Below are 12,114 nucleotides of genomic sequence, written 5' to 3'. Positions count from 1 at the left end.
CCACCAACTTGGATGCCTTTAAAAGAGGATTGGACAAATTCATGGAGGGTAAGACTACCAATGGCTACTAGCCACAAGGGCTATCATTGCCAGATTAAACTCTGTGGGAGGCCCCCTAGGCAGTCAAAATCTTGGGACCCCTCCCCCCCACTCTAGTGGGATAACATTGAACTAAGAAAGCTTGATTATAATTTTCTTTAAGATAAAATCAATATTATTTTGATGCGTTGCTGTAGGGCCCCCTAAAAGCTGTGGGTCCCATAGGCCTACTCTGCCTATTTGGTAATCTGGCACCAATGCCTAACTTCTGCCTCCTTGGTTGGAGGCAGTAACACTTCTGAGTGCCAGTTGCTGGAAGCCACAAGAGGGGAGAGAGCTCTTGTGTTTGAGCCTTGATGGCATCTTCCCACAGGTATTTGCTTGGCACAATGAGAACAGGATGCTGGACTAAATGGACCATTGTGTTCTTAGGTTTCAGCTCTGATGAACAATGCTATAAAACCGAGCTGAGGGTTGCTGAACTACAGCTGCCATAAGGTAAAGGTAAAGGGACCCCTGACCATTAGGTCCAGTCGTGACCGACTCTGGGGTTGCACGCTCATCTCGCATTATTGGCCGAGGGAGCCGGCGTATAGCTTCCAGGTCATGTGGCCAGCATGACATAGCCGCTTCTGGCAAACCAGAGCAGCACATGGAAACACCGTTTACCTTCCCGCTGTAGCGGTTCCTATTTATCTACTTGCATTTTGACGTGCTTTCGAACTGCTAGGTTGGCAGGAGCTGGGACCAAGCAACGGGAGCTCACCCCGTCACAGGAATTCGAACCGCCGACCTTCTGATCAGCAAGCCCTAGGCTCAGTGGTTTAACCACAGTGCCACCTGGGTCCCATAACCCCAGACTATTGACCATGCAGACCCACCTGGGGGTGGGACTCTCAACAACATGTACAAGGGCTGCTATAAAGCCTCACTCTCAAAAGGTTCTGAGGAAAAGGTCGGGAGAGATATCTCTGGGAGAAACCAGCTGCTGGAAGAGATGGCATAGTCTCTCCCCCAAACTTCCACAGAGAAATCTTAAGTGTCCACAGAAGAGGGATAGAGAAAAAGGCGGATCTCAGATCCTGCTCTCCCGGCCAGTACCTACAACAAGCAGACAGGTAATGATGCCAGTCTAGAAGTGATGGGCAAAAGGGAAAAGGCTGCTTTTGCAACAAAACAGACCCGGCAGCCTTGCTTAAGGAGTGGGCAGGAAAAGTGGCAGAGCGACACTTACAACTCCTTTTGCAACCCGGTCCTAGAAAGAACTTCCTACTGAGTTAACTGGGCCAGTTCTTTCAGGTGTACAAAGTAATATAAATCCACAGTAATTATACGTGTTTATAATGTTCAAAGCACTTGGCTCTTTTGCATATGCCAGCTGTGTATAGCAGGACAGCATTATTACCCCTATTCTACAGGTAAGGTATCAAGGCTAAGAAGAACCGCTCGAATAAGGGCCACTTTTAATAATGTCATTAGTCCTTCCCGTTGAGGCAAAGGGTGAACAGGATTAAAACTGTGACCCCATCGCAGTTCTGATCTGAATCAGAGGGGCCCACGCCTTGTGTGGCTTTATTTTGGAGTTCGTTGCACTGCAAAGAGTACACAGGATTCCAATGGCAGCAGTTCAAGTTGTTATTTCAAGTTCACACATTTTTACACATGATTGTTCCTAACTGCAGAACAGAGGAGGGGGTGTGCACACATGTGGGGGAGATACTTTAAAACCGAAAACCAAGAGAGCTGGCAGAGGGGATAGATTTGTGTGTGTTTTTTGTTTTGTTTTTAAAGAAATAAGGAGCGCAGTCGCTCAAATACTTATTGCAAGCTACTTAGGAGACCAAATATGACTCACTTGTCTTTGGATAATAAACGGCACAGAGAGCCATTCTAGACCCCCAAGCCCAATTCCTCTTTAATGCTAAGTTTAATTTCTGCCGTCTGTTTGCAGAAGGCTCCGGAGGCTTTTGCTAAACAACAGGACTTTTGTGTTTGTGTCTGTTCCTCGCAAGATCACCCCAATCTCCTAGGAGAACACCTGACAAAAGGCATGTTTGGCCTCCCATCCAGCTGCCCGCTTTCTCCTTTCACGCCAGACATTCTCAACATTTTCTTACTGAGGAAGAAAAGGCGCCCTGTTGACTTCAAGGCTTCTGTCAGAGGCGAATTAGGGCAGTGACGTGCCACATACAGTGTCGGTTTGTGGATTTTGCAGAACAAGCAACTGCCAATGTTTGGCACACCAATACCTTGATTATGGCGATGATTCATGAAACTTGAATCCTTCCCTTCCTCCCAAAAGTAGCACAGGGCTGCAGGCACCTCAGGGATAAAACAATACAATTAAAAATAAAAATGTATTTAAACCAATTAGGGGTGTAGTCAATCCTACTTAAGAGTAGACCCGTTGACATTAATGGAGATGACTAACCTAGGTCCATTAATTTAAGTAGGTCTGTAGAATAGAACTTAGCTGGGTACAACCCTTAAAAACAATCACAAACCCTCAAACTTAATAATTTTCAAGGTTACTGGGGCAGTATTTTGCAGCCATCAAATGCTTGGGTGGAATCATAGAATTGCAGAGTTGGAAGGGAACCCCAAGGATCTAGTCCAAGGTTACTTCATCATTGTACTCTCATAGATTCCCAGATATTCAACGTTTACTCATCTGCTGAAACAGAGGCAAAAAGGCAAATTGAAGGAACTCAAAACGCACAATCCAGGTCCAGTAGTAGAGCTAAAAGCCCCTCTCAGCAACATTTTTCTCTGCCAGCACTAGGGCAACACAAGCCCATTCTCTTGCCCCTGATATTTCTGGATGGTACATAAGGTTCTGTTTAAAAGGGGGGAAAAGTTAATGCACATTAAAAAAGGTAAAGGGACCCCTGACCATTAGGTCCAGCCATGACCGACTCTGGGGTTACGACACTCATCTCACATTATTGGCCGAGGGAGCTTCCAGGTCATGTGGCCAGCATGACAAAGCCACTTCTGGCGAACCAGAGCAGCGCATGGAAACGCCGTTTACCTTCCCGCTTGGAGCGGTCCCTATTTATCTACTTGCACTTTGACGTGCTTTCAAACTGCTAGGTGGGCAGGAGCTGGGACCGAGCAACGGGAGCTCACCCCGTTGCAGGGATTCAAACCGCCGACCTTCTGATTAGCAAGCCCTAGGCTCTGTGGTTTAACCCACTGCGCCACCTGTGTCCCATTACAGTGGTACCTCGCAAGACGAATGCCTCGCGCAACGAAAAACTCGCAAGACAAAAGGGGTTCACGATTTTTTTGGTGACTCGCAAGACGAATTTTTCTATGGCTGTGCTTTGCAAGACGATTTTTTTACAATTTTTTTTGTTCTGGTTTGTTTTAAATCGTTTATTTTCACAATGCAAACGACTCAAGGAACAAATTAATTCTGTTTCCATTTACTTCCTTAAAAAACAAACAAAAAAAACACAGAAAATCATAAAATGAGTGAAACTTCATAGCTGAGTACACGCCAGACTTTTGCTGGCATAGAAGATAAATAGGAAGTGGGAGATCAATACAAAGTCTTTTTTCAGAATTACACAGAGGCGGTGAGAGAGTCAAAGCTTAGAGGTGAATGAGGAATTAAAGACAGCTCTGGAGAAGTTCAGAACTTAAAATCGTGGAGGTGGAAGGAAGTTAAAAGCCACTGGATCCAAGCCCAGCTCTGACACAGGACTGCTGTCAGACTGAGCAGCCGGTTATCATTTAAGGGGAGGTGGGAGATCAGAGCCAAGGAATAGAGTGACGAACACATCACAGCATACCTGATCCAGGTAGAATAGTATCCAGGCAAAAAGCCCAAACAGAATGCTTTTTTAAAACAGCCTTTCTGATCTAGGTCATTGCTGTCCAGTTATTATGTGGAACAGGAAAAGGAGATCAAGTCACCTTCGGACAATGCACCGCTTGCCCATGAGCTACCAGGCACAATTCAGGCATGAGCAGAGGGGTTGGCAACACGGCACCCATGGGTGTAATGTTGCCCTTGAGTATTTCCCCTAGCGTCTGTGAACCCCACCCACTGCCACTTACTCACCGCCTTTTTGGCCACGAATTAGTGAGCGTAGCTACCTTTCTCATCCCTTGAGAAATGCATATCGCTAAAGGAGGAAGTTATTAGTTAGTTAATTAATTAATGGTATTTATAACCTGCCCTTCACCCGAGGGTCCCTGGGTGGGATGACACTCTTTCCGACTTCCTCTTTCAGCTCAGTGTGCTTTTCAAGGCTCAAATTAAATTGTACTGGCTCCGATTCCCACCCCACCCCCAATCACTTGAGAAAACTGGTATGTGTGTGTGTGTGCACACTTCTGTGCCTTGTGGTAGATGGGGACTGATCTGGGGGAAGAGGTAGCCAGAGGGATGTGGAAAGAACAACCCTTGCTCAAAAATCCAAATGTGCCCATAGGCCTACAAAAGGCTGGTAGCCTCCTGAGTTAATGCTTCGGTACAAAGTCCTAAATGGCTTGGGAGTCAAGGGCTAAAAGGAGCACAGGGATCAAGGTGGCTCCTTGGTTGTGGCATACCTGCCTGAGGGAAATCAAGCAGTCCACCTTTTCACCTACAACCAGTAAGCACACAAGGGCCTGCAAAATTTATTTATCCAGGCACTCGGTCAAGAGTTTTAGGACTTCTTACACTTCTGGATTTGACCTTCTGTCTGCAGTATGTGGCAGTGCAGTTCTATGTAAAAAGATGATTCATGCAAGTCATTCTAGGCTCCCTTTGGGAGCAAGGGTGAGTTATAAAATGTAAATAAATAACAATAAAATTACATAGGAGGCCCCAGTGGCCGGTCTAGGTGGGTAAGGCCAGTCCAGTGCTTGGGATTACATCGCTGCTCTCTATCCTGCAGTACTCTGACTCGCCAGATGGATGGATCTGTACACAAAAGCAAGGGTTCCTGGAAACTATGTTTCACCCCACAAGTCCCACCACGTATCAGCTTACCTAGTCCAGATCATAGTGTGATATAGAAAGAGAACGTGGCATAGGAGCTCAAAATAACCCAAGCAAGGCAGCCAAACAACAAGCAGCAGGATAGGAAAAAGCACCCTGGCATCATTGGATAGCCTGGAACATTCCTCCCCAGGTTCAAGACCGAGCCAAATCCCTTTAACAGAGGCCCGATTCACACATTTATGCACATTGCATGATTTCTTCACTTTCCACAACCAACAAGTGAGCACTGAGAATGTAAGAGAAGCCCTGCAGTTGGATCAGCCCCATCTAGACCAGTACCTGGCTTTCATAGTGGCCACCCACATGACCACAACAGCAGTTTCCCCACCTGAAAAGCCCCAGAAACTAGCATTTACTGAAGATGGAACATAAATCATTGTGGCGAAGCTATTGATACTGGCTCCATTGCAAAGCATTGCATATGAGGATGATGGAAGACAATATGAATATTCTACCTGGGGGCGTTGTGTCTGTGCTAGTGAGAGCATTTTGCTCGTGCTGGTCGGTTGAAGATATGCCTCAAAACACATGGGAAACATCGGCTGGGATCAGGAGTCAAAAAGGGTAGGCTAAACGAGATTTGCAGAAGTTACGGAAGCACCTTTGTGCCCTTCCCCTCTCCCTCTCCCAGCTAGCAAAACCATAATCGTGTAAGAAGCATGCTTAAGTTATGCAAGTCACAAAAACCGAGTCCCCTCCCCCCACCCACAATAGGCTTTGGGTTGCCATGGAGCACAGCGTAGTACACACAGTCTTGGTTCCATCCAAGAGGCGATGGGAGTCAACTTTTGATTATGGGTGGGAAAGGAGGAGCTGGAATTCACAACTGTAAGAGATGCTACGATTAAAAAAAAAAGAGTCCTCTATAAAGTCATAGGGCCATACGTCTTTCACAAGCACACAGCAGCAGCAGCAGCAGCACAACAGGCTGAAGTGCAAGACACTTGCACACCTCTGTGACAATGTCTGGAGGGTGGGGGGGGGGATTGGGAAACTTTGCTTGGGTACACAGAGGTGATCATCTCTGAACCCAAAAAGCTGAGAAAAAATGTTACATCCAATTGTTCTCTCTGTATAGACCAGCTCTAGGAAAAGCATATTGCAGTTTACTTTAATTGTTCATATCCAGATAGCATCTGGGTAGGGAAAAGAGCCTCCCTTAACCTGGGGGTGTTTGGAGGCCTGCTAAATCTCCTTGGCTGTCCCCTCCTGCAAAAAGCAACTCACATTTGGCTTCTAATTATAAATGCCTTTGCTTCATTAGCTTCCTGCAGTCTCATCAGCACATTAATTAACTTCTTCCCCAATGTGACCTCATTGGAACACCTCCTATTGTGAAAAGCAGTATTTTAAGGTGAGAGATGGGACACTTGCTCCAAACACCTTATTTGTAGTTGTGACAACCCAATTGGCTTCCGTTTCAGATCTTCAAACACCAAGGCATAGAAGCATAGAAGCGCGCATATATATAATATACAAGCAGCTCCGCACTCTCAGTCAAAATTTGAATCTGGATATAGCCAGGGTGTTCAAATATGGATAAGTACCAGCCATGCAAATTGTAATCCCAAATCTCTGCAGTGAGCAATGACAGGCCAGTGCATTCCCATCTGAGCCCATAGTCCTTCCTTTCTCAGCCAAAGCAATTTGCAAGTGCTGCATTTCAGCAGTAGCTCTCAGCATCTATATCTGGCTCTTCATCATTGACATACATAAAGATAAGGAAGTAGGGCAGTGGGTGGGGTGAGGTTGACGAAACACACCTCACAACCATGGGGGTACAAAGGAGGGGGTGTTGCTGGGGTGGGGGTGTCCATGGGGCACAGACTCTGAACCTTTCCCCCTGGTATCTCTGGGTAGGTAATGAATTCAGGAGGTTTTGAATTTAGAGACTGGTTGGGTGTGATTGGGACATTACTTTGTGGAAATCAATTACTATAAGACGACCTTATCTAGAGATGATTTGAGGGGATAATGAATGAGGACATAATTAAAGAGGAACTGAACAGCCATACAATCTGTTGGGAAATTAATTAGGGGTAAAGTGAACTGAAGAGGAACCGGTTTGGAGTGATCTGGGGTGGGGTGCAATTTGCAAATGGATTGATCTGGGATTATTTGGATGGGAAATTAGTTGGCCTGTTCAAATTTTAAAGCACACCTATGCATATAAAATATAGTACCTGTACAGTATATGGAAACATCACACATTTTTATTTTCATTTTCATTTATGGAAGAGGTGCAGAATCTTTTAAATATCCAGCAATGCAACACCATTCCCCCTCCCACCGCCCCATCCAAAGGCCATTAAGTACAGTGGTACCTCGGGTTACGTACCTGATCCATTCCGGGGTGCCGTTCGCAACCCGAACAGCGCTTTCGTGCATGCGCAAAAGCACGATATATGCGCAAACTGCGCAGAGCGCTTCTGTGCATGCACGCGCGGTGAACCCGGAAGTACATACTTCCGGGTCTGCCACGTTCAGAACCCGAAAGTACGCAACCTGAAGCGTATGTAACCCAAGGTATGACTGTAGTGCTGCATATCCAGGGGCCAGGGAAGAAGAAATTTTGGCTGGAACAAAACTAGCCAAGTGCTGAGAAGTGCTTGATATTTTGTTATGCCTTCCATAGGGCTGAGTCTGGAGGGTGGGGAGAAATAGCACTTGGGGCAGAGGGGGGGGGGGAATCCAAGCCTGCACTGAGCCATGGTGCTCTATTGATGATTTAAAAATAGACCCACATTCAATATGCTGGTTAGTTCATGATAGATTGACTATAGAAGGAAAAGCTAAGCAGATCAAAACTGCCATGACCAACCTGGCCCAACACTTTCCTAGTTCAATTTCATCCTAAATCTAATAATCCCACATATTAGACATACTGTCCAACACACATATGGAGAGAGAGAGAGAGAGAGAGAGAGAGAGAGAGAGAGAGAGAGATTGCTTAAGCAAAGCGCAGGCTCTAGGATTACAAAGCTTTATGTTTCTGAATAATCTAGTTTGAACGACTTCCGACACACATGACACTCATTGCTTCCCTAGTTATTAAAGTCACTGGAACAACAGCACATGTGATAATGATTTCAAGGCCAGTAAATTGGTCATTTCTTTAATAATGCTTTTTGCTGTGCTCCTGTGCTTTCGACAGCAGCCCTAGCATGCAAATAGCAAAGCAAAGCTTTGATTGATACGGAGGCGAGCGTTGCAAAAAGCTTTAACTGCTTGCATTTCTGTGTGTCCTTCTGCTGGTTAAAGGTGCTGGATTATTACATAATTGTAGCCAACATCCATGTAGGCAGCTGCTACCAGTAGCCACAATGTCTGTGTTTTACCTTGACTGCCAGAGGAAGTGTGCTACTGAATACCAGTTGCTTGGAATCTCAGAGGGATGTTGCCCTCACATTTGGGCATCTGACTGCCCCCTGTGAGAAGAAGATGCTGGACTAGATAGGCTATTGGCCTGATCCAGCAGACTCTCCTTACATTCTTATGCCTTGTACCAAGTCAGAGCATTGGTCCACCTAGCTTAGGAAAGAATCACAGACTTCTAGAGTGGGAAGGTACCACCCAAGGGTTATCTAGTCCAACATTCTGCAGCACAGTGATGACAGCATGGTCTACTGGGGTGGCAGACATGGTGCCCTCCATCTGTTTTTTGTTGGACTCCAACTCCCAACAGCCCCAGACCTCATAGCCAAAGGCAAGGATGATAGCACCTGTGCTCTGACTTGGGTACCAGGCAGCTTCCTTTGTAGACTGTGTCTGGATAGATATCGCTCCCCAGGAAATGATCATTTTCTGAAAATGGGTAGGGGGCAACATCTGTTAGCCAGGCATCATCGACCAGAGTCGTGGGCCTGCTGTCTCCAAGAACAGCCTGAAGCTTTCAGTAGGAGAGCATCTGCATCGAACACAGAAGGGCCCAGTGCCAATCCTCAGCATCGGAACTGAGAGACACCCTTGTGATGGTCTGAGACTGGTGGCAGTTGCCCAAGGTCCTCGGTCCTGAAAGTGGTGAATCAGTGGGTTCGACTGTGTGCATAATGAAAGCTTCCTATATTCCTATGGGGATTCTTTCCTCCATTCCTGAGAAGATGAAGAAGCCAGAGTCTGCAAGATGCCCTACCTGCCTGCTTCCCAGATGCCATGCCATGCCAGATACCCTGGAGAACAATGGCTTTACTACAAGGAGGCCTTGCAAGGAGGAGGCTGGATGCGGCCACCTTCCTAGAACTAGCAGCCTTCGCAAGCTGCTATTTAAAGGCCAAGGGCTCCACCAGAAAAATAAGAGGAAGGCAGGGGCTCAAGCATCTGCTGGGCAATTCCGTTCCTCCTTTAAACTGGGAGAGGAGGGAGGAGGCAGCATTCTCGCCACCCTCTGCATCGCCGCTGAAGCTGCTGGCTAGCGCCTTCGTAAGAAACGTGCCGTCTATCTCCCCGCACCCGCACCAGCCCCACCAATAAATGCACATGACACTGCAGTGCGTGTGCGTGTGTATGTGTGTATGCATGCGAAGGTGCGCGCGCGAGGCAGATCGGCCCGATGCACAAATGCAAACGCGCGCGAAAGAGAGCGCGCAGCAGCCGCTTTAAAGCCCCTGGACGCGCGTCCCACAGGACAGCTCCAGCAAGATGTCAGCGGCGCTCCTGCACGCGCGGCAGCGCGGACAAGCCGTCCCGGAGCTGCCTCGCTTCTCCCGCCATCGCATCGGCGCACACACTGGGGCAACAAACCACACAGGCTGCCAAATCGCTGCCATTCATCATCCTCCTCCTCCTTTCCTCTGCGGGTAGAAATGCAGATCCGATCCAATCAATTAATTAATTAGCGTGGCTCCGCCTTCTCGGTTCTGATGACTCAACCATTCTTTTCCCCAGATGCACAAAACAACAGATCGGGATTTTTTCCCCCTTAAAACAATAAATAATAGGGTGGTACCGTGTGGCGCCCCCTGCCTCCCCTCCAACTCACCCGCTGCTGGTTTTTAAAATTATTATTATTCCGGCCTAACTCACGCTCTGGCTTTGGGAAAACCCATGGAGAGGAGGATATCCAGGGAAGAGCCGTGTTTGATGGTCCCCGTGCGCGGCTGCCTGTTCCTCCGGGGGGTGACTTTGCTATACAGGTCTTCCTTCGCTGCCATGGTGCGCGGCGTGGCGGGCTGGTGCCGAGCGATCATCCGGCCATCGCGAACACAAACAGGGCAGGCGGACTGGTGGATTCAGCGGCAATAGCAGCAGCAGCAGCTCCTCCTCAAAGAGGCTCCACGCGAGGAGTGGCGCGCCTGGCGCGGCGCGTAAAAGAAAGCGCTTCTCGGGTCCTGGGGCGGCGGCGGCGACTTCCTGGGTCGCCGGCGAGCTTCCTTGCCGAAGTCACTCGGCCGCCTCTCGCCGCTCTGGCTGCTTTTGCAAAGGTGCTACGCGCCGCTGACGCCTCCCGCCCTGTCCGCCCCTCCCCTCGGCCGCACGTGCGCCCCAAACGAGAGCCATCCAATCCGCGCGCGGCCTCCGCCGCCTTCCGGAAGAGGCTGGCCCCCTCCCCTTTTGTTTTCCTTTCGCAATCAGGAATTTCTGAATGGATCAAAGAGGAGCACCAAAATAATAATCCGGGCATGGGCAGGCGCGAGCGCGCGCTCTCCCCGCCGCTCTCTCTCGTCTTCTCCCTCCCCCGCACCTCTTGCCAATGAAGCCCCGCCCCCTCTTTTAAAGAGGCAGCCGCAGCCCCTGTCACAGAAACAGACGCGTCAAAGAGCATGGAAGTCTTGCTGAGACTGAGCCTCCGCTTTCTGCAAGAGGGGAACTGGACCTCCCGAGATCCGGAACCTCTTGCTGATACTAGTATCCCGCCCGCATCCACAATATGTGGAGGAAAGAGGCACGATTGACAATATTCATTCATTTGGGAGTTTGGTCCTTCTTATCAGCCCCAGCTCCCCATCTGTCAGAGAGACAGTCCTGGTGGGGGGGGGGGGGCGCGGCGGCGGGACTAGTGCTTTGCCACATAGTCGGACCCATTAAGAACCAAGGCAGCCCCTTTTCACATAGCCCTTTCCTGAGTGAATGCCTGATATATGCCTTTAAATGCGCTTGGGTTTTAAAAAACCGATCAGCGTCCACGCAGAGAGAGGAGTTGCTTTTCGAACTTTCCATGGTTTTTGTGTTCTATGTGAGAAGAGCTAAAGCCAATTCTGAGGCCCCGGCACCCGCCCCCGCCCGTTGTACGCACACATGCATTTAAGCGTCTCCTTCCTACGCGGTAGGAAAGTCGAGACACTTTCACAGATGCTGAGCTCCTCCTCTGCGATCTAACGAAAATGACCAGGCTGGAATAAACCCCAATGGACATGGAGAGCCTTCTCAGTTTCAGCGATGCCGAATCCTACCCACCCCTACCAGCAATGAACACGGAGGAGAATTTTCTTCTCCAGGCCAGGGATGAGGGCTCAAGTGATTCTTTGTTCCTGTATCTGGAGCTTTGTTCCTGTATCTGGAGTCCCCAGTCAAAACCCATTGGGTTCAATGGCAGGTGGGATTGCGAAAGTCATTTTCCCTTGAATCTGCCCCCCCCCAATATATTACCACACACCTAAATCTGAATGTGCATGTTAAATGCATGCAATTTTCAGGCTTACTGGGTTCTCCACCAGCTTTGTTCATGCACAGTCATGTGTTCAGCACCACTGGAAGAGGATCTGGCCAAAGAGGTTGCTTTAGCACATCGTTTTCAACCAAAGTGGCCTCAGGAATCCCACTGATTGCTTTTATATATATATACATTTCCAATTAAGGGACCCAGGTGGCGCTGTGGTTAAACCACTGAGCCTAGGGCTTGCTGATCAGAAGGTCGGCGGTTCGAATCCCTGTGACGGGGTGAGCTCCTGTTGCTTGGTCCCAGCTCCTGCCAACCTAGCAGTTCGAAAGCACGTCAAAATGCAAGTAGATAAATAGGAACCGCTACAGCGGGAAGGTAAACGGCGTTTCCATGTGCTGCTCTGGTTTGCCAGAAGCGGCTTTGTCATGCTGGCCACATGACCTGGAAGCTATACGCCGGCTCCCTCGGCCAATAATGCGAG

At 48.6% G+C, this 12,114-nt stretch overlaps 1 protein-coding gene across 2 annotated transcripts in view; it reads right to left on the bottom strand.

The window, feature by feature from the left end:
* The window catches only part of UBASH3B (ubiquitin associated and SH3 domain containing B), an 80,188-nt gene extending 69,699 nt beyond the window's left edge, over positions 1 to 10,489 (bottom strand). The window contains exon 1 of one of the 2 annotated variants that reach the window (XM_035139190.3): positions 10,058 to 10,489. In XM_035139190.3, the coding sequence (XP_034995081.2) occupies positions 10,058 to 10,221 (164 nt within the window). In that variant the 5' untranslated portion in view covers positions 10,222 to 10,489. The remainder of the gene's footprint in view (positions 1 to 10,057) is intronic. The other variant, XM_035139191.3, reaches the window with a different exon arrangement.
* Between the last annotated feature and the right edge of the window lie 1,625 nt (positions 10,490 to 12,114).

Source organism: Zootoca vivipara, chromosome 14 (genome assembly GCF_965207765.1).
Source record: "Zootoca vivipara chromosome 14, rZooViv2.hap1.1, whole genome shotgun sequence".
Taxonomy (NCBI): Eukaryota; Metazoa; Chordata; class Lepidosauria; order Squamata; family Lacertidae; genus Zootoca; species Zootoca vivipara.
Note: the sequence above shows the minus strand (reverse complement) of the source record. Positions and strands in the feature narration are given on the sequence as shown.